Source organism: Lonchura striata, chromosome 3 (genome assembly GCF_046129695.1).
Source record: "Lonchura striata isolate bLonStr1 chromosome 3, bLonStr1.mat, whole genome shotgun sequence".
Taxonomy (NCBI): domain Eukaryota; kingdom Metazoa; phylum Chordata; class Aves; order Passeriformes; family Estrildidae; genus Lonchura; species Lonchura striata.
The window spans coordinates 5,098,275-5,124,338 of record NC_134605.1 but is presented as its reverse complement, the minus strand read 5'-3'; the positions used below and the strand labels follow the sequence as shown (position 1 = coordinate 5,124,338).

Below are 26,064 nucleotides of genomic sequence, written 5' to 3'. Positions count from 1 at the left end.
TTCTATGTCTGTATACATAAAAATCAATCTTGTTACTGTCACTCTTCCTCCCCATCTTGATGAGCCAAGCAGATCTACATTAAACTCCAAAGTAAGAATATTTCATGCAAGGGTTTTCTTTACACCTACTCAACTTTATGAAGAACACTGATAGCAGCATTTTTACACAGAGAGAAAAATAAATAAGATAGATGAAGTTAAGGTTTTTTAGGTAGAGATGTTCTGAGAGCATTTTGTGGTGTACATTAACATTTCTGTAACTTCACGTGGGGCAATAAGTTACTTGGAAAACGGAAGGATCAGCTTGTTAAGAACTAGAATGCCAAGGCTGATACTAGGAATTCTACACATATTTTAAAACATGATTGTATGAGCTGAAATAATTGAGGAAAGTCATGCACCAGCAAATAGAATTTTTAAAAATTTTGCTGAAGAAGTATCTGTACTTTGGAAGGATGGAATTTCTCTGTTAAAAAGAAGTTACGTGATTTATGTGGAACCTAGATGAAATTAAAAAGCTGTGATGATTTGCTAGATGCAGAGAAAGCCCATTAAAATCTATGCTCTGCTTTCTTAAAGCTCGATAGTACTGGTAGTATTATCTATTTCTTTACAGTAATATAAATGTTCTGAATTACAGACATTAACTTACTGGACATTGTTTCAGCCATGAATGAAGTGAGGCTACAATAAGAGAGAAATTACTGGGCTTTGAAATGCATTCCGTTCTTTAGTGTAATATTCTGAGATACTTATTCTTTTATGGAAATAAACATTGTGACTTCCTAGTTGCTGATTTAATTCAATGTTCTAGTGTAATTCCAAAAACTATCAAAAAGTTATGAAAACTTATATGTGCTCAGCAAATTTTACTGGAAATGACTAGTGTAGAAGAAAAAGGGCAAGATTTGATTTAAAAAGGGATTGAGAAACTTCAAGAAAGGTTACATTCCACAAAAAAAATATAGTTCAAATGAGATGAAAACAACTCATAATAAATTAATTCTGTATGCAGATGTTATGAGCAGATAAGTCAGTAATGTCATTCCACAGCATTTCATTCTTCAGGTAGCTTGTATTCTCTGCAGAGACCTTTAAAATCCATGGAACTTGAAATCTTGGAATCCTCACTAAGGAAAAACTCTAGCTGAGGTTAGTTTGACTTCTACTTATGTATGGATTGAAAAGAAGATTCTGAAAAGATTTCCACACTTATCTTTATTGTTGTTTTGGTTGATCAAGGGCAATGAGCATTAGCTATAGATTCATAGAATCATTGAATGGTTTGGATTGGAAGAGACCTTAGGGGTCATCAGTTCCAACCCTCCTACCATGGGCAGGGTCACCTTCTATTTGAACAGGTTTCTCTGAGCCCTGTCCCATCCAGTGCAAATGGGCACTTGGTGCAGCAGTTCAGTGTCAGGCTATATGTACCATGATTGCTGTGCAGCTCATTCAGCACATTCTCCACCAGGTGTGCTGTGTGTGCCTTCTTCAAAGCCAGTTCAGTGGCAGGCTGCATGTACCATGATTTATGTGTCCAGCATCCCTAGCTGGATTGCTCAGTACCTGAGAAACTCCAGATGAACAGCCAGATCAGCTATCTAGAAGAAGCTGAAACAGTAGTTTATTATGAGAAGTTGGAGATTTGACAAAAACACATCAACTTAGACTGGAAGCTCTCTGAGCAGCCTGCTTGCTGCTTCACCACTTCTGTCCTGCACTGATATACATGGAAAATTAAAACTTCAAAACACATATTTTCTGCTGATTTCTTTTCTCCTGGAATGCTGCCTGTACATTACAGATGTACTCTGTCACTTAACAGACAGCAGTCTTGGTATCAGGACACAAGTTGTATCAGAAAATAGTACACAAACATTATTTCTTCCATCCTTCATCTCAGGTGTGTAACTGTGCTTCTCAGGTGTATAACTATGTTGCTCACTCTTGAGTGATGTGGCTTATACCTAACATAACAAAGGACATTATTCTGCAAAACCTGCAGCCATCTGTGAGAAAAACAGAAGAGAAAACAGGCCATGGGGACAAACAGTCCCCCAGATGTAATTTCCCAGCTGGGATGTTATTCAATGTGGCCCAATGCCTAGAAGCCCCAGTCTGTTTCTGATCTGCAGGTCAGTTTCAAAGCAGTTTTGTAATAAATGAGGCATGTTTATGTGTCTACCAAAAATAGCAGTAGCTGTTAAAGCTGAAGCCATTCAGCATGGCAGACGCAGTCTTCAGAATCTTTCTCCTTAATTTCTTGGCCCAATGGTTTGGCCACTTAATGCTGAAAAAAACAAAGTTCCTACATGTGTTTGTTTTCCATAAATATCTAAGTTTCATGCCATTATGACAGCAGTTTTGGAATAAATTTTTTTTAATGTTTAATTTTGATTGCTAGAAGCAAGAAATTGAAAACACAGAAAAACAGCTGAGTTTCTAAAGATATTTTCTTAACTACTTTGTCACCATCTGCTGTTTCTTCTTTGTTAGAAATGTAATTTACTGTGCTTTGTAGAATGCTGCATCTTATTTTCCTGTTTGCCTACAAATCCTTCAGTTTTAATATATTTCCTTCTTTCCATGATGAAAAATAGCTTACTTTCATCCTGATTCTGTTCAGGTTATTTTTCTAGCACTTCAGGCGTGATTTCTATGGCCTAGTTAACCATGGATCAGCAAAGCATAATCTAAAATGGTGTGGTCTTTCCCAGTGTGTTCTGGAAGATCTCTCTCAAGGCAGAATAGGTGTCATGACTTTCACACAGGCCTGGCAGGTAACTGGTTACTGTCCTATTGGGGCAGACTCAATGCTGTGATGAACATTTTCACAACCTCTTTTCTTGTCCTTTGAGCATCCAGTTGGATCATAATAGAAAGCAGAAAGATGGGAATGTATTTTTCTTTCTTGCTAGCACTTCAGTGAAAGGTTCATGTTAATGTTTTTTTTTGTCTGTTTGCTTTTTCACTGTGTTCATAGCGAGAGTAATCAATTACCTACCTTGTTTGTAATCGACAGATCATATTTTAATTCACGTGAAAATTTTTTTTAGAATCTGAAAAAATCTCTGCCAAGTGAGCAAAGTTATAATTGTCTTGAAGTAGTGCAGTTGTAATAATAATACTTTTAGCTGAACTGAGTCCCCAGAAAGCTGATAGTAAGATGTGCAAATAAGAAAGAGAACCAGACAAAATTATAAAGTCTATTATAAAAGTCTGTGAAGTGTTACTATCCCTTTCAGGAAACAGTAGAGAAAGTCTGTCTTTGTTATACTTACAATAGGCATGGTATATGTTATAGGTCCTAACCCTAAGTGGAGCAGAAAAATCAAAATTTTCAAGGTGAATTTCCATCTTGTGGGTGGTGCCAAGGTGTGAAGAGAGCAATGTTGGGGTTAGCATGCATTTTCTAGTTGCAATTTCCATGGACTTCAAGGCTCTGTGGTTTTCTCAACACAAACTGTAAGCATAACCCTAACCCTAAGTGCAGCAGCAGAAGCAGTTTCTTGCCCAGTTGTCTGGAACATAAATTGCACCAAGAACAAAGATGTTGAGGGAGCAATCTTTGGGAAGTGGGACGTTCCTTTATAAATGCAATGCTCCAAAACCTACCAAAATGATACCAAATAAAACCTAAGGGACTGAAGTTAAAAGAAGAGAAAAGAGACAAAATTTATTAAAAGAGATGAAAAAAAAAGGTAAAACAAAGATAAAACAATAAAAAGGCATGGGATGTATAAACGGCAAAGAAAAGAATCAAACCCTACTGAATTTGTCCTCATTGAAATCACAAGAACTCTTCCTTTCAGAAAAGGAAATGAAATATTGTGGTTTCAATAAGAATCATCTCAGTAAGATTTGCTCCATATTCCTGCACTTCGAAGCATCCTATGCCTTTTGATTGTTTTCCTTTCAGTGAAGATTTATTTTTATTTTTTAAATTAGGCAGATCATTTCATTGAATTCTCTTCCTGTCTTTTCTGATTTCTTATTGATATTTTCATCAGATATTTCAACTGCAGTGAGGTTAATTTAGGTAAGATTTGGTTCTTTTCACTGCAACTCATTTCATCCCTGTCCATTTGCCTGTCATCACTCCAGTTCCAAATGTTCTTATTTTTTTCATTTGCATTTTATTAGATCCTATCTTCTTCCCAGAGTGTTTGTAACATTTTTTTTTCTGTTTGCAATCTTGTGATTTCAATGAGCATTATCTCAGTAAGTTTTACTCTATATCCCTGCACTTTATGGCATCCCATGCCTCTTGATTGTTTTTCCATCAGTGAATATTTTTATATGTTTTTAAATTAGGCAGGTCTTTTCATTCAATTCTTCTCCTGTCTCTTTTGTTGAATCTTCTCTGATTTTTTTCCCCTGATTTTGCAACTTCAGTGAGGTTTATTTAGGTAAGATTTGTTCCTTTTCACTGCAACTCATTTCATCCTGGTCCATTTGCTTTTTGTCATTAAATGTCCAAATTTTCTATTTTTTTCAATTGTGTTTTATTTGATCATATCACCTTTCCCAAGTATTTGTAACACTTTATTTTCTATTTTGGTCCATATCCTTGCACTTCATGGCATCCCATGTCTTTTTATTGTTTTCCCTTTGGTGGCAATTTTTATTTTTTTTAGACTAGTCAGATAATTTTATTCAATTCTTCTCCTCCTGTCTTTTCTGTCTTCCTGTTTTATTTTTTCTACTGATTTTACAACTTCAGTGAGATTAGTTTTGATAAGTTTTGGTCCTTTTTTGGCCCTTAATTTCATCTTTTTCTATTTCCCTGTCGGCTCTCTATTTCCAAATTTCTTTTTTTTAATTGCATTTTATTTCATCATATCTCCTTTTCTGAGTGTTTGTAATTTTTCCTCTTAAAATTAGCCTTACTGAAACAGAATCTGGCAACAGAGTCAAATTACAAGACGAGAACATATCTATAAACTACATGTCTATGAAAAAAATTTTCACCAAAGGGAAAACAATGAAATTGCATGGGATGCCATGAATTGCAGGTAATGGACCAAGGCTTGCCAAATTGTTCCCCTTTGAAATTGTAACATTTCATTTATTTTCTGCAAAGGAAGAATTTTCTTTCCATAAAGAAATTTAAATCTTGAAATCAGAGAAAGAATTGTAACTGATACTCTGGAAAGGAGATATGTTCAAAGGCATTTTGGTTTTTTTAAGCCTTTCCCTAGTTTTATCAGAAAAAAATGACTATTTTTTTAGGCATGGATACCAAGCATGTGAGAATTTTCACCGTGTAAGGTATGGATGGAGCAATGTTGTTTTATTGCCATGGTCTCCTTGGCATACCTTTTCCTGTGTACTGTCCCTGATCTCTGGACTTTCAAGTTTTTTCTGCCTTAACCCTAAGCATAACCCTAACCCCAAGGAGAGCAGTAAAATCCGGTTTATTGTGAGGCTGGCATGTCCAGCAGGTGGGTGGTGCAGGCTCTCTCCCTTCAGAGGTACACAGGTTTATGGCAGCTGTGCCAGAGCTGTGTCTGTTCTGCTGCTGCAGCACAGTCATGCTTTGGCCATTTTCAGAAAAGAGAGAAGGACACACGGCATTGCTCTATTTCCCTCATTCCTTTGCTGGTGTAGGATTTTTCTTATCTGATCTGGAGTAAATGAGACTGCTAAGAGAACCAGGCAGTTCTAGTAGCTTTGCCGAGGCCTTTTTCTTTTTTCTGCTTCTCCATATAAGAAGAGGATACCATCTTTGGCAATATAAAGTAGTCTTTGCAGTAGCACTCAGCAAACCTATTTCAGAAGGTAGAAGTCTTTTGGCTTCAGGGGGAAATGCATATGTTAATGGCAATGCTAAATATTGTCCATTGTTTCAGAGTCGCTTGCATATGTTTGTTTTTACTTTCAAACAATAGGCAATGCCCCAGGGTTACAGTATGCATTCTGAATGGGTCTTCAGAATGAGAAAACATGATTTGTCAAATGACTTATTCAGAAAATACCAAACTGAACGAACTCATTTGAACAGCTCTATTATGCTCCCCTGGTGTGCTATTCTTTAAACAGAAGAACCTTATTAGTGTAGCAGTCACTCCAGGCCCAAGATGTTAATGTTTTCTTTGGCTCTAAGTTGGAATGTACATATGTAGGAACCATTTTCTAATTATTACAAATGATGTTCTGTTCTTTACAACTATTTTCAGGGGAAAAAGTTATGCTCAGGAAGAAACCAAGTAAACATTTTTTACTTACGGTTTCACTAGAGTAACTAAAACCAATTGACCAGGCTCATTGGATTTAATCAAGCTTTGACTATAAACTTGGAAAAGTACTCAGTAACATATTTCTGCCTGCAAGTTGTCTTTTGACTGAAAATAGTTAGTCATTGCTAGGTTGCTACGCTACATTTTGCTGTTTTATTAGGCTATTTATTAAGCTATAGTATGTTCTTATGTCAATCTGTTAAATTTGCTCTTTTGAAGAAAAAATGCTAGGTGATAGTTGATACTATATTATGAGGTGTGTGTTAAAGCCTACAATCTTTTGTACAAAAAGTTTTTCTTGATCACAGAATCACAGAGTATACTGACTTGGAAGGGACCCATCAGGACTATTGAGACAGGACACAGGTTGTCCTGCACAGGACAACACCAAGAGTGACAACCATGTGCCTGAGAGCATTGTTCAAATGCTTCTTAAACTCTGTGAGGTTTGAGGCTGTGACTACTTCCCTGGGGAGCATGTTCCAGCACCCAACCACCCTCTGGGTGAAGAACCTTCTCCTGATATCCCACCTAATCCTCCCCCTGTGCTGTGTCCGATGCTCCCAGGGCATGCTTGGCTCTCCTGGCTGCCAGGGCACTGCTGCCTCATTTTCAAGTTACCACAGACCAAGAGCCAAGGTCCCTTTCTGCAGCACTGCTCTCCAGCCTCTCATTCCCTACTATATACAGACAACCAGGTTTGCCCCATGCCAGGTACATAATCCAGCACTTTCCCTTATTGAGCTTCATCTAGTGGGTGATTGCCCATCTCTCTAATTTGTCAAGGTCTCTCTGCAGGGTCTCTCTGCCCTCAAGGGAGCCAATACCTCATCCCAATTTAGTGTCATCAGTAAACTTAGTCTTCCCTCAAGTCCTGCATCCAAGTCATTTAAGTCTTTAGTATTGGATGGCCAGACATTTTAACAGTGAAAAATCAAACCTTCAAATTTTAGCAAAGTAGATCTCCATTTATTCAGAGTAGTACTGCCCAAGACTGATATTCCTTCCTGAGCACAGAAAGAGAAATTTGATTTTCATAGTGCCTCATGGTTTGTTTACACATCTAGACAGCATTCATGCAGACTTGTAGTATAGGCGTAGAGACCTACACATACTACAAGACGATAGCTGCTTTTTTCCTAATCAAACTAGTTCCTAGATCATGTAATGACACTACAGTTGGTTGTGAATGTTGCAGAAGGAATGCAATCAACAGCAAATAGCTGTAATATGAAGATTTTGTCATGCACTTATTTTAAGGCAGAGGGAAGATGTCTGTTCTTATCTGATTGCATCATTACAACAGTTATATATAATCAGGTTGTGTTTTAAATTGCTGACCAATTCAAGAAGCAGTCTTGGGCTTACCCACAACAGTGAATATATGCTGTATCTTCACAGGAAGCTATTCCAGATTTTACTGGGTTGCTACTATCTGACACCCAAGAAGTCACTTCTCAAAGGTTTGCTAGGTATATTACAAGTAAATGTGAATCAAAAAATGTGTCATACACTCATTCTTACTCTGACTTGTTTCCATCACCCTGAAATGTTTATCTGCATGGCCTCAAAACATGGTAGCATATCTAATCAGCTTCAACATAGTAATTTTTTAAATTTTATTTTATTTTTAATTTTGTGTCATATCTATCAGATTCTTAATATCAGTCTGTCTCATCTGACCAGAAGTTACATGGCACAATGTGCTCAATGCCAGGGCAATTCCTTTGGTAAGAGCAAAATTTTAAGTTTCTGAAACTGAAGTATGTAGTGAGCCCTGGAATTCTATATTTAATTTTATGTTGGACAGCTCTGGCCAGAAGACATGTCACAAAATGAAACTGGACATCAAATTGTTGCATAGAAATTACAAAGCCATGAAGGCAGTGTAACAGAAAATATCCATGTTAATCTGAAACTTGGATATACTAACTGCCTAAAATATTAATTGAGACCAGTGTATTATTACTAGAAAACTTGTTGGGGGGTAAAATCCTTTGGTTTTGACTTTGCTTGTTTGTGCTTTTAAGAACCCTTTATTTATTTTTTATACTTCTAAAATTTGCATATTTGGAAATGTGAAAAGGATAGGAGCTGTATACAAAGCCATTTCTCTATTTTCCTTATTCTTTCTTTTCACATTAATTTCTAATAAATAATCAAGAGATAATCAGCATTTAATCATACAAGCATCCAGAGCACAAAATTCACAGATTGTGGCTCCTTATCCATATGGCATTGCTTTTCAGTCATGCTTTTTGGACCAGCTTAATATTTAATTCATGAACAAATAGATGTGATAAACAACAGAACAATAGTTTCCAGATGTGCTTAATTTCTGTTTCTTTTCTACCATATAAAGATAAACAGAATATTTTTTCACTTTGGACAATACCTAAAATAGCACTCTGGCATCTAAGGTATAGTTTAAGTGAAATTTAGATACCTAAATTCAGGAGAGCTATCCAGGAAAAACAAAAACAAATAAATCCCCTCTCAAAAACTGTTCAATTATTTTCTGAATGTAACAAATTGCCATTGCTACAGCACAAACAGAAGTACTGCTTTATTGGCTGAGCTGCCCACCCACTCCCCATGGAGTATCCAGACATAATGTGTGCTTCTGCTGAAGTCCCTCGAAGCATGCTTGCTGCTATATATGCATGCTTGGCTAAAAATGCTTGGTCAGAAATAAGTATTGACAGACAACCTTGGGACATGAAAATAAAGGTCCAAGCATTTGCTTTTAAATTAGGAAAGCATCCAGGTTATGATTTCCAATTTCAAGGAGATGCTGAGCTGCAGTCCAGGGGCCTTAGTGTTTTATGTTAGTTATCCTAGATGTCCCAGTATTGAGTATCTGGATTTTTAGAAAAAGTGTTGAAGCATTCCTTTGGGAACACTTCAATAATTAAAGCCTATGTAGCCTATGACAGTTTGTACTTAGAGGAAGATAGAGGTCCAGAATGATGTCAGCAGGAAAATAAAGTCAGTTTCTGGATAGTTTTGCTGTTTAACCCTACCAAAGCTGTTTTTTGTTCTTTAGCAGCTAGAATGTATGAAAGGCTATTAGGAAAACAAACAAACAAACAAAACCAAAATAAAACAAAAACAGAAACTTGGGATGTGGGATAAAGGATGCTGTGGAATTGCAGGCCAAACAATAATCAGGGATGTCCTTCAATCATAAAGTGTAAGTCATCATCTTGTGAGGGGACAGAAGTAATCTGGCCAGAATTAACAAGAACATAAAGAAAAAGGGGAGGAGGCTTAATATGGAGGTTAGAAGTAAGTGCATTGAAATGGGTCAAGAGTTTAGAGGACTGTATATTGAGTAGCTCAATGAACCACAAGATGATTGAGTACAACGTTTAACCAATCACCATCTTTTCAACTAGACCATAACAGTAAGTGCCATGCTCAGTTTTTTCTTGGATGCCCCCAGGGTTGGTGACTCCACCACCTCCCTGGACTTTCCATCCCAATGCCTGAACACCCTTTCAGTAAAGAAATTCTTTCTGAGAAGTCAAGTACATTGTCATCCACTAGCAATGACTGGAAGAGACTGCTATTCCATAAGCTTTCCATATTTAAATTTGATCATGTTTGAAGGTATTAAATGTTTTAATAAAACCTATTATGGTTTCAATTGAGTATAGCAAGGAAGGAAACATGCCCCAGACAGATGTTATAAAGAGTAATCTCAAAATATGCATTATCCTACATCATACTAAAATGTATCCATTTGAATCTGGGATATTTAAATTCCAAGGAAGGAGATTATGTTGGGAAAACTGTATTTCCATGTGTGTTTGGTAATGTGCTGAGCTGAGGCTATGATTTGCAACTATGAGTTTGTGGAAGTCAAGGATCTGCTTCAAATTCTAAACCTGCTGTCCTTCCTGGGAGCTCTGACAGCAGAGTTCTATTAAATCCCATCAGCTTCCTTGCTCCCAATGATCTGGCCCATCTCTTTGCTGGAATTTACTTTCTCCATTCTTTTCTTCCCAGCTGGAAAAAGAGAATGTTTACTTGTATTTCAGACCTTGTAGTTGAGTTGATGACAATGTCTCATCTTAAATTGCTGGTATGCTTGTACTGATGCTCCAAATTCTTCTGCTAGAGCAGCCAGAACATGGGCAGACATTTCCTTCTATATTATCTGCTGTGGGGCATTGACCTCTGACAGCAAACTTTGGGATGGAGGGAAGAAAGAGGGAAGAGGAGAAAGGAGAGGCAGTAAAATCTTAAACCCACACAGAAGGCAGAAATTTGCTGTAGCAGGTTATACTCTGCAGTATGTTACCTGAGGTGTTCAGGTATAAGGTCATCTATATATTTTTAATGCTGATGAGGCCCTTGTTTCACACCTGGAAAAATGCATGTGCATCAGAGAGACCCTGAGTACGCAAGAATATGTTTTCCTCCCTGATGCCACCAAGGGCTTTCTGAAAATGAGAAGCTATCAAATTACATGGGGATTTGGCAAACCGTGTATTCCAAAATAAAGCATTTCCATCAGACATAGAGTTGAGCCAGTTTACTAATGCAGACTACTTTGTCTCTGCACATTGTCCTAATAGAGCCAACTGACATGTTTTTGCCATTGGGGAAGGACAAATTTTGAAAAGAAGATTCAGAATTTGTCCCAAATATTTCTCTGGGTCAGAGAAAGGCTGAATTGTTTATTTGGTCTTAGTGCTGCAGGACTTTGCATTAGAACAAAATATTTTCTTTCATTCCATGACTTTTCTTGTCAGACACTTTTTATCACAGACTATGTTCTCATACAATTTCATCACCAGATTTTAAAAAGTATTCTAACACATCTGGTAAGATTTCCTATAACTACCTCTGTTTAATCTTCTTAGTTTGAGAAATTGTTCCATTTGAATATCTACACTTGGGTTCAATGTCTCCTACTTTCAGGAATACTTTGTAAGCTGTTACAATTCTAACCTCAAGTACAGTTAAAAATATATCTGTACAAGGCTCATGGAAGTTATGTGATTGCTCCCCTCTGTCTCCAAGTGATTATTTGCTGAATATGCATCTTTAATTTCTGCTCATTCAGCAGGATTTCTTATCTGATTTGAGTGGGGGCATGCAACTTCATGAATCAGATTTAATATTTTCAGAGTATTGAGTTGATTTTCATAGTTGGGTGGTAGCTGAATCCAACAGCAAATATAGGGGCATTGCATTACAAACAAAACCTCCACTTATTTCCTGTCATGGTTTAAACCCAGCTGGCAAAAAAGCACCACACAGCCTCTTGCTCACTTCCCTCTGGTGGGTCTGGGGAAAGAATAAGGAAAGTAAAAGTAAGAAAACTCATAAAACTATATAGAGATAGTTTAATGGGTAAAGCAAAATGTGTGTGTGCAAGCAAAGCAGAATAAGGAATTCCTTCACTCCCTATTGACAGCAAGGTGTTCATCCATCTCCAGAAAAGCAGCGTTCCTTCAGTCCTAATAGTGACACAGAAAGACAAGTACTGTCATTCCAAATGGCTCTGCTTCATTCTAATTCCCTTTATCTTTTTTTAAAATAAATATGATGTCACATGGTGTGGAATATCCCTTTGGTCAATTGGGGTCAGCTGTCCCAGCTGTGTTCCATCGCAGCTTCTTGTGCACCTCCAGGTTATGGAATGGTGTGGCAATGTGAGAAACAGGAATAAAAAAAAGCAACATCTAATACCATATAGTGTGATTAGGGCCCCAAGAGCCCTGGAGGGTGAATTCCAGGAATCAGATGCCCTGGATGAATAGGAGGATGTTCTGCTAGATATTTTATGTAAGACCAAAAATGATTTAACAATAATGAAAGTGAAACCTGCAGCATCCTATTTGATGTGTAAAGGTTTCAGGATCTCCATGATGAAAGGATGCATTAAGATAAATGCAGGCTTGAAAAATGTAAAATAATAGAAAAGCGCTAAAAATTAACAAGAAATGAGAAGTCATTGACAAAGGCTTTAGCCTGTCATTTCTTGAGTTAGTGGTCTTTGAAACCTTATAATAGTTATCAATTCTTATAAACCTTATAAATATATAAGGTCTTATAAGCTTATATATTTACAGAGGATCTAATAAAACATAAGAGAAGTTTTAAAACCTGTAACATGAACCCAACAAAACAAAAAAAATATTTTTTAAATCAGTGGGGGTTTTTACTTGTAACATATTCACTTTTGCATTGTCCCAAAGCATATTCTTCAGGTTAAAGCATTCCTTGTCTGAAATTATTGGAAGATAAATTCAGAACCTTGAGACAGTCTGGAACAATGCAAAGACAAGAAGTTAAAGGACATCCATATTATTCAATTTATGTATTCTGCCCTATTTAGCCTCCAAAAGGGATCCTCTCCTCTGCTTTACATCACTCTTAATTAGATTTCTCTACTCCATTTTGTCCTCTCCATCACCCTCCTTGCTTTTTTCTCCTGTCACAAAACTGAAGTTCTGTGTTACCAGCTCACCTCTTTTCCATACCTACATGTCTCCAGAAATGCAGGCCAAAACCAACAGATTTATCACAGCCTTAATGACAGCTGGCTGCATGCTGAGTGAATTCTTAAATTCCACAAAACTACTTTTCTTGCCAAAACGTGTGGAGTTGCAGCAGTCAACATTTTATTGGGACTGTTATCTCCAGATGAAGAATGACTCTGCTGGAAAAAATTATTTGGTATCAGCTGTAGACCTATTTTTAGCTTCTTGTTTGGTGAAACTTCAGAAAATATCATTAGCCATATGTTGAGAGATGTTATCCACATCTTAAATTCAATTTTTGCAAGCCACATTTAAGCACTACCTCTTCCACAACTTTTCACTTAGAATCAGAGGACATGGTATGGTTTTTTATGAGAATGTGATTCTTAATATTTCCTTGGGTATATATTTGTGCTTATAAAGATTGTAGAACTGGCAATACTTAAGACTGAAATCTTCCTTTTGTTTATATGGGAAGATTTGTGCAGGCAACAGTACTGGAATCATCCCCTGCTTCTATCCCTTATGAACTTCTAGCCTAGCATTGGGGAAATGGTGTTCTCAGAGGCAGAAAGTAGAGCAGGTCATAAACATTCATTCTCCCCTACAAGTATTTATAGTGAAAACAAAACAACATTAATCAAAAACATATACAGAAAATCTTAAGTTTGTCAAAAATAAAAGCTTCTAAGTGAAAACATTTTTTCCCCAAATGAAATCTAAACAAACTGTCAAATTTCAAATTGGATTAAGACAAATAGAATGATTAAATCATATCTGTCTGGGTAAGTACTAGTATGGAATTATAGTCAGGTGCCTCATGATACTACCTTGTCCCCCAAATCTGAACTCGTGTTTGGTCTACTTTTCCCATAATACAATTTCAGTTTATCCTCAGGATGTTTTCTGGGAAATGAAATACAGTTTTTCCTGCCCTGAAAAGGCAGTTTGAACTCTGTGAATTGGATAAATGTCATCTTTCTATTTCTATTTAAAGAAGAAAAAGAAAACTCTTTTGCTAGAAGAATAGGAAGGCTGAAGTTTTATTTTTCTAGTTGGTGGAGAAGTTTTCTTTGGTTTCCTCTCCGATTACGGGTGGTCTGATCAAACTTCTCATTCCTTCACAAAGCTGCCAAATAGAAGATTTCTTGTAATATCATAGTCCATGTCCATGGATGGAGCAGAAGTGTACAAAGGCCAGTGAAGGGAGAGAAGAACATTTGGGATCATTTCACACTGCTGGATGGTCTGACAAAGCTCACAATACAAATAGAGCTTCTGCAGCCTCTCTGTTGTCTATCCCAGTTGTGCTCAGAGAAAACTCTGTGTAATTGAAAGACAAGCCTCTTGGCCATGATAATTTAAAACCCAGTCTCAATGTTCTTGTGTTTCCACATTTTCATACTGATGGCAAGCTCTTGTCTGTCTGCTTGATCTGACTCTCATTGACTTGTTTGGCCTGCTTTTTTCCATTGGCCTTGTTGCCACTTGAAATGCGAAACATTTAGATTGCTGATGATCTGTTTCTAGCAGCATTACAGAAGGACATTTATTGACAAAATTGAGAACTATATGTCACCCTTATTTTCAGATGGCTCTTGATGAAAACCCTGTTGTCCCTACTGGAACCATTTTTTTCACATGACAGTGGCTGTTGGCTTTTGCAGCTCACAGTGCTTAAGAGAGTTTCTGATCCCTTACACAAAGATAAATGTATAGACTGTTTCTGAGGTACCTCTGTTATGAGGTAATTAATGGTAATCTATTGATTAATGGTAATCTATTGAAATAAGTTTCAAGGTTCCTATAAATCATTTCACGGGTGTCTCATGGCTCAATATTGAGTGAGTAACACCACATTGTTTGAAACAGTGCCATAGCAGACAAGGATCTATATAGTCAGAATAGCAAAAAGCAATTTGAGGAAAAAGTAGCATGTTTAATCACATTTCATTGAGTATTGAAATCAACTGAGTAGCTTTATAGAGCTTTCAAAAAGAATATTGATCATTCAACCTGGTTTTTATCAGTAAAAATTAGTAATCAAGACATTTGATTTCTATAGTTACAGGAATCAACTTATTTAATGGAATGTGGTTTTTTTGGTCAAGTGTTGGTACAGCTGAAAGGAAGGATTTATCTGTTTTTATCACAGTGTTAGATGAAGTCAGCTACTTCACTTAACTTGTTTCTCAGTAGCTGAAGGCTTTTCCTTATTTTACATATTACATTTTCCCAATTTTACAGGTAACTTTAATTTTGGAAAAAGTCAATGGTTTAATTAAAAATAATTTGAAATATTAAAACTTCTTCTGCAGAAGAATACAACTCTAAGTCTATTTTATAGTCAAAGGGTTGGTAGAGTGTTTTCTTTTGTTTGTTTTCTATGAACATTCAAAACAACAAAACTTGACTGTTATACTGCAATGTATTTCAAATAATACATTTCCTACAATGCTACTAAATATTTAACAACTATTCTCATCATTTCCAAGGAAATTCAATGTGTTATGGTTCTTTTGTGTTCACAGAACTATCTAATTCTCATGACCTGTGAATGTAAATGGCTTTTTATATTCTCTGGTTACATATTTGCCAACTTCTAATTACTTAATTTCCCTCTGATTAGCATACTCTGCAAGATTTCATTTGTAAGCAAAATTATATTTTTAATTTACAATGCACACTAATATGATATAGGAAATCACAGGTCTGGGGGGGAAAAAGTGAATCCAGCATGGATTTTTTTTCTTTCCCTGATATCCAGATTTACATCTTAGTAAATATTATGAAAAAATCTCTGCTTAGAAATTGTTTTAATTTGAAAACTTGAGAGACATAATCCCATCCCTCTTCAGAATACATTTACTGCTGAAATTCTATATTTAAGGATATGTTTTTCCTTTATTTGTTCCATTAATGTATTTGAATAATGGCTTCCCTCATGGTAATTTAATTACTGTTTGGAATAATTGGGAACTGGCCCATTGTCATAGATCAGGTAGGAAATTGATAAAAGAAGGATAAAAATTAGTTGCATGAGGCATGGGAGTCTAACTAGGAATGTTGATATAATGGGATTGGTTAATTTTTGATTGAAAACCAGTGCCATCTACACAGTGAGTCCTGTTGAGTAGTTGCCATGATTTAAGAATTTTACTGTCCAACTCAGTGCCCCCACCAAGACTCTCCAAACCACACAGTGCTGTCCCTCACTGCCCCATTCTCCCCCAACCTTCTGAGCTGTGGTGGGATGGAGAGAATTATTTGAGGTAAGAAAGGCAAAGATCATAGGCTGACATAAAAACAATTTACTGGAAACAGCAATGAGACAAGAAAATGAACAGTAACAGCAACAATGCTAATGACAGAGGCTACAGGAAAAGAAACAATTCACACAGAAAATCTCCTTGATATTAGACAATATAGGATGGCTCCCTCTGCCATGTTTATTTGACCCTTCTCCTGAGAAGGGTGTCCCTTTCCCCTGCCCCCAGCAATGATGTGAGGTAGTACAGAAAAACCCCATGCTCCCCTCCCAGCTACTGAAAAAATTAACCCTGCCCAGAACTAGGACAGTAGAACTTGCAGAGGCTCTAGTACAGGGGATATCTAAAACTGAGCAGGACAGACAAGAAAAAATGGATTTTGGGGAATTATTTTTTCACTGGCAAATGGGTGGACTAGTGACCTACTATTTTTTAAGTGCCTCTAAGTCTGTTTGAAAAACACTTGGAATTCCATATGTCTTCTGGTCCCATTTGGACTTCTTTTGTATCTAGCAGTAGGAGATCATTATCCTGTGAAAGTGCTTGACAGTAAATGCTTAATTTTCAGTCTTTCTTACTGGAAAATTAAATCTCAATATATGTAGAGTCACACTGTGCCCACTTGTTTACTTGCAGTAGAAAGAAGGACAGAACTCAGAAATCAACTTGTCCCATGGATCACAAAAAAACTCCTAAAGTGGCCAGCAGCGCAGGGAGTTTTAAATGGTGGGAAATATGCAATGACGTCATTGATTTTTGACATTTTGAATTCTAATTATTTGCATTTTGTGTCTTTTACAGACCATCTGAAAGGAAAGGTAATCCAGAGGCAGATACAGAGAGCAGCTCTAGGTAAGAGTGTAACATTTCAGATAGGATGTGCAACAGAGACCAGCTCTCTCCCGGGGGCTGAATCTGTTTGGGAGGCAGGTTGTATTTTCTGTGACAGATATTTTTCCACAGTTTATCTACAATACTCTATGCCACAAAGAACATGTGAACTTTGCCTGAATTTTGACTCAAAAAGGCCTATTTTTTATGTGTGCTGAGAAAAATAATACACAATTCTTACAGATTTGGGAGTTTGGTTTCTGATTAGTCTAATCTGAATTCCCACTAACAGACATTGATTCGTCCTGAGGCTAAGCTAGTAGCCATGCTGCCACAATCTAACATTCTTTTTAATTTTTCTCATTCCAAGAGGGACTAAAGGCATATACAGTTAATTTCTCTTACATCTAGTTATTGAATTTGAGAAGTTATTCTTGCAGTTTCTGTTGACACAGCTGTAAAGCTAAAATTGTCTGTGTAAGTTGTTCACAAAAGGGTAGTCATCCAAATTTGGATTAAGATGCTTTAAGCTGACTTCCCTGACTTTGTACTGAAATGGCCTAAGAGTGTTCATAAGAGAATTCCACTCTGGGGACAGTAAACTTCAGCCAAAATTTGACAGAAAACCACTGGGGCAATCAGTTTAGATCCATAGAAGAATCCCAAAATGTGCCTTTATGGACCTACTTGACATCAAATATGGAGGTAACTTGGACCAGATTGCAGCTGATATGTGTATTTCTATGTATACATAACATAGAAAACATTTATCTCTTAATAAGAGAGAGAAAAGTTGGGGACTATTTTTCATCCAAAAGTCAGGTGAGTATGTTACTTCAAAACAAGAAAACTGTTTCTGTTTCTAATTTTCCCATGCATCTCAAGCTTTGGTGATGATGTTATTGTTTCACATATTTATAATTTTTTATTTTTATTTAAAAATCAGCAATAAAAATATTTTTTTCTGTCAAAAAAGCCTAAGAATCAAACTCAGTTATTTTTTATCAGGATGAGAAGGGGAAGAGAAGAAATTGCTGGTCTCTTTTTCCTGTTATTCAGTGACAGGACACATGTGAAAGGTTCAAAGCTGCATCAGGGGAGGTTCAGACATGATATTAGAAAAAAATGCTTTACCAAGAGCAGGTTTCCTTGACAGGTGATCAGTGTCCCATAACTGATTGTTTCAAAAGTATTTGGGCATCCTGGTTTAATAGTAACATGCTTTCACTTTTGGTCAGCCCTGAAGAGGACCAGATGATTGCTGAGTCCTGCCCAACTCCTCCCCTTCCCTGCCCTCCCCTTCCCTCCTCTGAAGTTCAGTTTAAAGGTGCCATCTTCAGAATAACATGGAATTTTTTCTTTAATTCACTCCAGATTTGAATACCATCTATTTAGTATTTTTTTAACACTTACAAGTTACATCAAGATAAATCATAGCACAGCTGTTTATGCGAATTCCTTATTCAATGTTTTGAAAAATGAACTAATATATTCTGAATGTGTGTTTCAATCTGAATGATAATATCTGGTCTTGTACACTGACTTTTTTACTACATAGAAAAATTGTGTTTCAAATGATGTTTTCAATAACTAAGCTGTTTTTCATAACATAGGTAGGTATAATTTTTCATGTCCTTAGGAAATGCCATAGTAGTGATTTTACCAGCTATACATTCACAGTATGAATATTCTATTAGTATTTCACCTCACAGCAGGCAACCTGTGTGGTTTTGCCATTTTGTTTTGAGCATTGCTGTCTGCTTATTCTCACTAAGTCAAAATTTCACAAAGTATTTTCCAGTATTTACATTATTATTTGAAATACTCTGGATATTTAAACTTAATATTTATTCTATGAGATGGGGAATATTATTTGCCTGCCTACATTTCTGGATGAATATTTTTTCAAAGAGTAACAGGTGACAAGTCTCCCAGGAACTTCTTGATGATCAGAATGTAATCAAGACATTTTAAATTGAAAACTGTGTGGTCAAAAGTCTAATTAAGGGTCTGTTGAAATCCCAACATGAAATAAACCACACCATTGTTTCAAGTAGAAACCAAGTTAAGTTAACATCTTCCAGCTGCCTTTCTTTTCTTCTCCTTAACGTAAAGCGTTTTATGGTTAAAACTCTTCAAGAAACTATTCTAGTCTAATTTGAGAGTGTAGGTCTATTTCCCTTATGGCTGTGCTTAAGATGTGGATTTATCTTTGAAGGAAAACACTGCTACCCAGCCCATTGCTCTTAGCTATCTCTTTCAAAACACCATATTCTGGGTGTTAAAAAAGGACACAAATAGATGAGAGGTATCATCAGAGAAAAAGGATGTTCAAAGTTTGTCAGTGCATTACCAGAAACATTGAATTCTTTATGTAAATTTGCAAGAATCCATCTCAGTGTGACTTTCATCTTTATTAAATGCAAAAAAATACCTTATTATGCAAATAAATAATTTAATTATCTTTATGAAAATCTTTCACACACTTTACATTTTTAGGCAGATTTAAAGTTCCTTTTGCATGCCTAACTGCACTTCAGGAGTATTTAAAATGAAATAATGTGCACACTGCCTAAGTATTGACAGCAAAAACACTGAGTCACAAAGATGCTTCAGGGTGGAAAAGATGGGAGAAAAGACTGGAAAGAAAAACCTTCCTTGGGGTTTGCAGTGTTTTAGAAGAAAAGTTGGTGTTTTATTTGATTCTAGTTAAGGATTATCTTATGCTTTAAGGTAGTATTTCTGTAAAATGCGGAGCCTGATGGCAAAACCTTTTTACTTCTGAGGAGGTTTCTTAGGAACAAATTACTGTCCAACTCTGTTGTCTTTGTAAATCTACTTGAAATGAAAAAAAAAAAGGACACATGTGGGTCTTAGTAAGGAATTTGCATCTCTTATACAGATTTCAGTATTAAGGCAGAGCTTTATCAATATTTTATTAAAAACTTCAACCAAAGCAAATAGGAAAACAACTTGTTTTTCCAGTTTTTTTAACTTGAATTATAGAAATAAGTTTCTGTATTTCTCATGTTATTCAAAGAGCTGTTCCAAAGTTCTTTTTTAAGCAAAATTCCCTTGAAAAACTGATTCCTCATAAAAAACCAAACTAACGAGGTAAGTCAGAAACAGCAGATATGTTTCAATCCCTGAAAATATATTTGATTTGGTGTGGCAAATGCCTGAGAGCAAAGATTTTGGCATGTTATTTTTATATTTGGATTTGTAACACATATTTGGTTCTAAGCAACTATAGGGAAATTCCTGCTTATCTTTCTTCCCTTTACAGCTTTATCTGTACCATCTTTTCCTACATTTTCAAAGCTGGATGCCTGTTCTAAAAATGTTAATATCAGTCTATGCCTTTTTTAATTCCTTACTGTGTGTTTCTTTATAGCACGTTTCATTCTGCTTGCTCACCTTTCCTTTCTGGAAGTGAGTGAGCATGACCAGCACAGAGGACAGACAGTGCTGTATAATGAATGCATCAGGCTACCCCTGCAGGAATATTCCAGCCAGTCTTAGGAAAGGATTTCAAGCAATAATTCCTCCAATGCTTTGCTGCTGCCACGAGCACATATCCAACACTGAGACACAAATACATTGTCTGACAATTTTATGTATATCAGAAGAGTTACAAAGGAGACCTGCTGCTCCCAGTTGTCCAGTGTCAGATCCAGAGTCACAAAATGATTTGGTTTGGAGAGGAGGTTTAATCCTCCAGCCACGGGGAGGGACATTTTTCACTACATTAGGTTGCCCAAAGTTCCATCCAACCTGTCACTGAACCCTTCCAATGTGGCTCATACCACTAGAAATACAGGTCCCCCATGGTTTGTACCTGCTCTGGATATAAGGTATGTTCAGGAAGTGTATGGTAGTCCTCTCTGCAACCATTGCGGCCTCTTCTAGACATATATAACATTAATTAGTCCAATAATTATGACTGTCTTGAACTTATCTGCTGTGATCTGTGTGAATGGAAAGCACATAGCACTTCCAAACTGCTGGTTTGCATCAGAGTTAATCTGTTCTTTAAGTAAATCCATATTTAAATAAAATGAGCTTGGTTTCTTTCACTGCTTTGCATCTTGTAACTGAGATGACATTTAACTTTTTTCATATGAAGCAGAAGAGTCTTGAGCTGTACTAATGCCATGAAATGAAGAGACACAAGTGTTTTCAATCACAAAATGACAGAAACTGAGGAAACTGGCAGTTTGTGTTTTCCCACATAAATCCAGCATAGTCCATGGAGAATAATAGATGGCCTGTTTTAAGACCATCATTCTTGGTGATGAAAAATGATATGTATGTGCTAAATAAAGCACTTTAGAGAAATAATCTCATGTCCATAATTTTAAGATTTCAAGGAGGTGTTTTTTTCTTGGTTTTTGGTGGGTTTTTTTTTTGGTTTTTTTTTTTGTTTTTTGTGTTTTTTTTGGGGGGGGTTTTTTGTATTTGTTTTTTTTTTTTTTTTTTTTTGGTTGGTTGATTTTTTTTGCTCGGTTGGGTTTTTGGGGTTTTTTTTGGTTTTGTTTTTTGAAAGTGATAAGCCAATGGCCCCAGTACTACCAGGCATCCAAGGGCTAAAATATGCTAGAGAGCAGTGTGGTCAGTTTGTAATAGTCTCAGAATAAGGGAAAGATTCCTCTTAGGAATTCAAAATTTTGATATTCACAATCTTTGTGTGTGTTATGTTCTTCTGTACCTTTGCACTTGAAGTATCAAATAGCAGTGCTGGTTTTGTATTTCTTGCGCATGCAGCACACTGATATTTATTCCTAGGATGACCTCTAGTGGCATCAAGGCCATTTTCTTTAGGCATGAGTTTAATTTCTTTAGTCTATTTCAAAGGAAATAGGAATTCTGAGTGACAGAAAGCAGGTAAGATTGTGCTTGCTAAAGGGACATTTATTTTTCATTGTTGCTAAGACAAAGATACCAATAGCACAACTGGATGAAAATTCAAAGCCAGTACTGCTTTGCCTTTTTTAACAAGTTTTATTCTGCCAAAGATACAGATACTTTTGAATTTGCTTTGTACAATTATTGCAATATATGAGGTACTTTTAGAAATATTTACCAAAGTAATCTTTAATCAAATGCTTGCAACAGTAAGGGACAATTAATTTTGAATATATATATATAAGCATTATATTTGGACATTTCAAGTTGTTAGACTATATCCTTTGGTAACTGTGAAGCTACATATTGTAACAAGCTTATTCTCTTGCTTTTGCATGCTATTTTGTGCTTCAAGACAGCATCATTTATGGCTAAAACTATGAGCTCTTGAAGAGTTTTTTTTTTTATTTTTGTATCTGCCAAGTTCTTCTGTAAAGATGATCAGAATCAGGAAAAAAGCCGTGGATTCAAAGTAGCACCTAGACAGGCTGCAATGATGCTCTTGAAGAAACTTGAGGTTTCTCCTTAGGTAATGTGTTTTGGGGTTTTCCCAGTATTACATAGGAACTAAATTTAAAATTGAAGGAGTATGTTTTAATAAGAAGACACTTCTTCCTTCTTCCACCTGTCCCTTCAGGCCTCAATCTCACACAGACCTTTATTTCCACAGGGTTCTCTCCAGTCCTTTTAGGGTGTTTTGTAGTTTTATTTTTTCTATTACTTTTATTAGCAGGATTTACTATGTCCAAAGTTAGCTTCTAGAGGCAGGCATGAGTCTTCTTTTTCAGTTTGTCTTCAAGAAAGAGAATACCAATATTTACTGGATGTCTTTGCAAAAATGTCCTCCTGAACTGTCAGAGAAAATCTCATTAAATCCTACAGTTGTAGTTTCAGAAATTTTCTGGAAAACTCATATATCATACCAACATCTAAAAAAATCATTTAGGAAACTGTTTTAGAGGACCAGTGGAGTAGCCATTTAGGAGAGTGGAAACTAAACCTTCTGTAATACTTTTGTCTTTATTCTACACTTAACTGAGGTGGGGTCTTAGCACATGTCTCTGCTATTTGCATAGAAAAAAAAAAATCAGATCCATGATAGAGGAGCTTCAGCCCAACATCCTTTGTCTTATTTAAGCCAAGAGTTAAACTAAATAATTTATAGTGCAACCTCATGCTCATAGTCTATTTATTTCACCAATAATGATATGTCTTTCCTTTGCACTTTCCATCTCCTCTACTCTTTTAAGATGAAAGTAGCAGAAAGATTAAATTTTTTTCAGACTAGTACAGCCATATACATTTGTTTGGTTAGTATTCACTTCTGGAATCAAGATCAAAACCTCCTTTATTGTCTAACTTGAAGTTAAACATCAGTTTCATGGCCCATCTATATCTATACACAGCTGAAACAGAAGCAGTTAAGGATAAGCATGTATGCTTGTTCTTCATTAATATCCTTTCAAATGACATTGCTACAAATTTAGTGTGCAGTCCAGACTAAATGCTTCTGTGCATTGTCATGAGCATTTGTACTGACAGCCACAATACAGCTCTATGTCTACGGACAGTTCTATGCAGAATGCAGGTAAAACACCCCCTATTTTTAGAGAACACTAGGCCTATTGAATTAATCTCACAGTTGCTATGTGCATTGCATTCCTAAATGTGATCTGCAAGGACAGACTTTGCTGCCCATGCCTGTGTATGTAGTTCATGCATAGTAATCTGTGACACTCCTTATGACTGCACCTTTAGCACCTTTAGGTATGTCTTATTCTTAGGAAAGTTGTGCTATATTATTCTCAGTCAAATTCTTCTCTTGACTAGGCACTACTTTACAAATGTTGTGGTGTTTATTGAACTGCAGTCTGGATATTGGTGATGGGGTATTCCTAATGTCTCATGACAAAGCTTAGAAAAGAGATTTTTTTTTTTTTTTCTATGAAAGCTCTTGGATTTTGTAGAAATTAATGTTTACATAACTTCAAAGCTTATGGATGACAAATCACACTCCTTGGGAGGAGGAGAAAGATCACTCAAACATAACAGGTATGATTTTATCTAATACTATGAACAAGATAAATGATGCAAGAGGAATCACATGTCATCAAATGGTAAAATTATTTATTAAGTTTAGGCGAGAATCTGAGTTATAGGGGGTTCCTGGCTAAGACCCAGCTATGTTACTGTTTCATTAGATTAACTGGCATGTATGGATCATATTAAACTTTGAAGCTGCTTTGTTGCTTTTTTTCCCCCCAGTTTAATTGTATTATTTGGAAAGCAACAGGGAATTTTTAGCCATGATGGTTTCAGAAGCTTACATGGCTTAAGTGCAGCTGACATGAAGGTAACACCTCCTGTTTTGTATGCCATGTATTTTCAGGAAGAAAAATATAGATTAATAGTTTCAAAGAAGAAACTTGAGGGAATTAAAGTGTGACTGTATTTAGGAAAAACAACTCACTGAGATGGGAAAAGTAGCTCTGTTTGCCAGGTGTACATTGGAAGTTAGTTTGAGTGAGTATTAAGCCAGTAAAACAATAAGCAATGCAATGGTACCAAAAAAAAACCCAAAAAAACAAACAAAGAATAAAGCAGCATACCAATGGACCCTTTTACTAAATTCAATGATCAAAATCAAAATCAACAAAATACATATCCTTTATCCCCTGAACATCCGTTAACTTGTAAAATGCCTAAAATAGGAAAGTGTGTTTCAGTGTATTCTATGACAAACTGGGTGAAAATTTTTTAAATCTATTACATTAGGGTTAAGTAAATTGCTCTAAACCCACAATATAAACTCATCCAGACATTAGGATATTTTCATCTTCTTCTGAGTTACATTTGCCTACTCATCTTTTCTTTTGTATAAGGTACACACATGGTGCCCAGTGACAAACATAGGCTGACATGGCCCAGGGGAAATATAAAGAAAAGGAGGAGAATTACTTGTAAGATGATGCTGAATAATGATAGATGGGTATTCCTTTTAAAAAAAAAATCAACTTACAACATATGTTCAATTTTGAAAGAACTAATGCTTGAGTTTGCCAAAAGCTGAAAAGCTGATAAATTATGCAGTAAATATATTAATGGAATACTAAAGTCAATTCTAAATTTGGTTACTTCAAGTGACTATAAATTTAAGCAGATAAATACAAGACTATCCAGTGAAAAAAATGAAAATATTTGACTGCAAAAGTACAGCTGGAGGGCAAGACACAATGTTATTTGAGGCACAAGACAATAAATCCCTAGGAGTTTGACTTCCAGGATACACTCAGGTTGAGAAATATATGAGCACCCCAGAGAGTATAAAGTTCAGGCTCACAGAGAGTTTCTTGCAAAATTTTCTGACTGTAGACAAGAATCTGCCAGAGTATTTCAGGTTGTTGCCAGTTTGCAGTAAACTATGGTGATAACACTTGGTATCATTCTAGAAATAGTGTGTTTCATCCATGCTTTCCACATGGCTTGGAAGTAGTGATCCAGTTAGCAGGTGCTACAATTTCTCTCTGGTACTGTGTGGTTTGATCATGTGGAACATGATGTAAAATTTACTAATTCCAAAATGGGCCATTTCATTAGAATAAAATAATTATATCTTAAAATGCCTCTTACAGTCTTCTTTATGAGAAAAAAAGCACCAAAAATTACAAACTCACATCATATGAACTGTCAACTCATGCAGAGCTCACCTTCATCTCTGTGCAGGCAGCTGATATCAGTTGTATCCTGTGCTCACTTCACCAAATGGGTTGTATATGAAAATAAAGCAAAAACAGTTGTCCTTAAAGTAAGCATAAAATTTGCCAGCTATTTCCTACCCAGTGTAGCACTGTCAGTCTCTTCTTTACATCTTATGACTCAGTATTCTTATAAAAGGCATCACAACTTAGGATTCATAATTTTTGCCACTCAGCTCTCTGTGCAGATATGTTAATGTAAAGAAACCAGTACTCCTCATCAGTTTGTTGCTGACTGCTGCCAAAATAGTTCTGTTGTACAGAACTAGATGCCAGCAGAAGCCCCTGGTATACACAGAGCCAATGTTTTCCTAAGCATGCATGTCATACCTCCCTGCACCCCTGAAACCTGGGGCTGCATTATCCAGGGTTAAATTGCAGTAACTGCATTCGTTGCCCAGGAGAAGTCAGTGGGGCATGAAAAGTGCATGTGATATTACACTCCAACTGAATTAAATCATCTCAGCTGATGCACTAAAAGCATAGAGCTAAACTGTACAGCTGAGTTTCATATAGCAAACTGTCAATCAATGATTTAAAAGTCAATCCTGACTGACAAAGCAGA

At 36.2% G+C, this 26,064-nt stretch overlaps 1 protein-coding gene across 1 annotated transcript in view; it reads left to right on the top strand.

Annotated features, from left to right (window-relative positions):
• The window catches only part of KIF6 (kinesin family member 6), a 149,702-nt gene that overhangs the window by 105,656 nt on the left and 17,982 nt on the right, over window positions 1-26,064 (top strand). Inside the window, exon 16 of the mRNA XM_077781856.1 lies at window positions 16,810-16,860. Within this exon, the coding sequence (XP_077637982.1) occupies window positions 16,810-16,860 (51 nt within the window). The remainder of the gene's footprint in view (window positions 1-16,809; window positions 16,861-26,064) is intronic.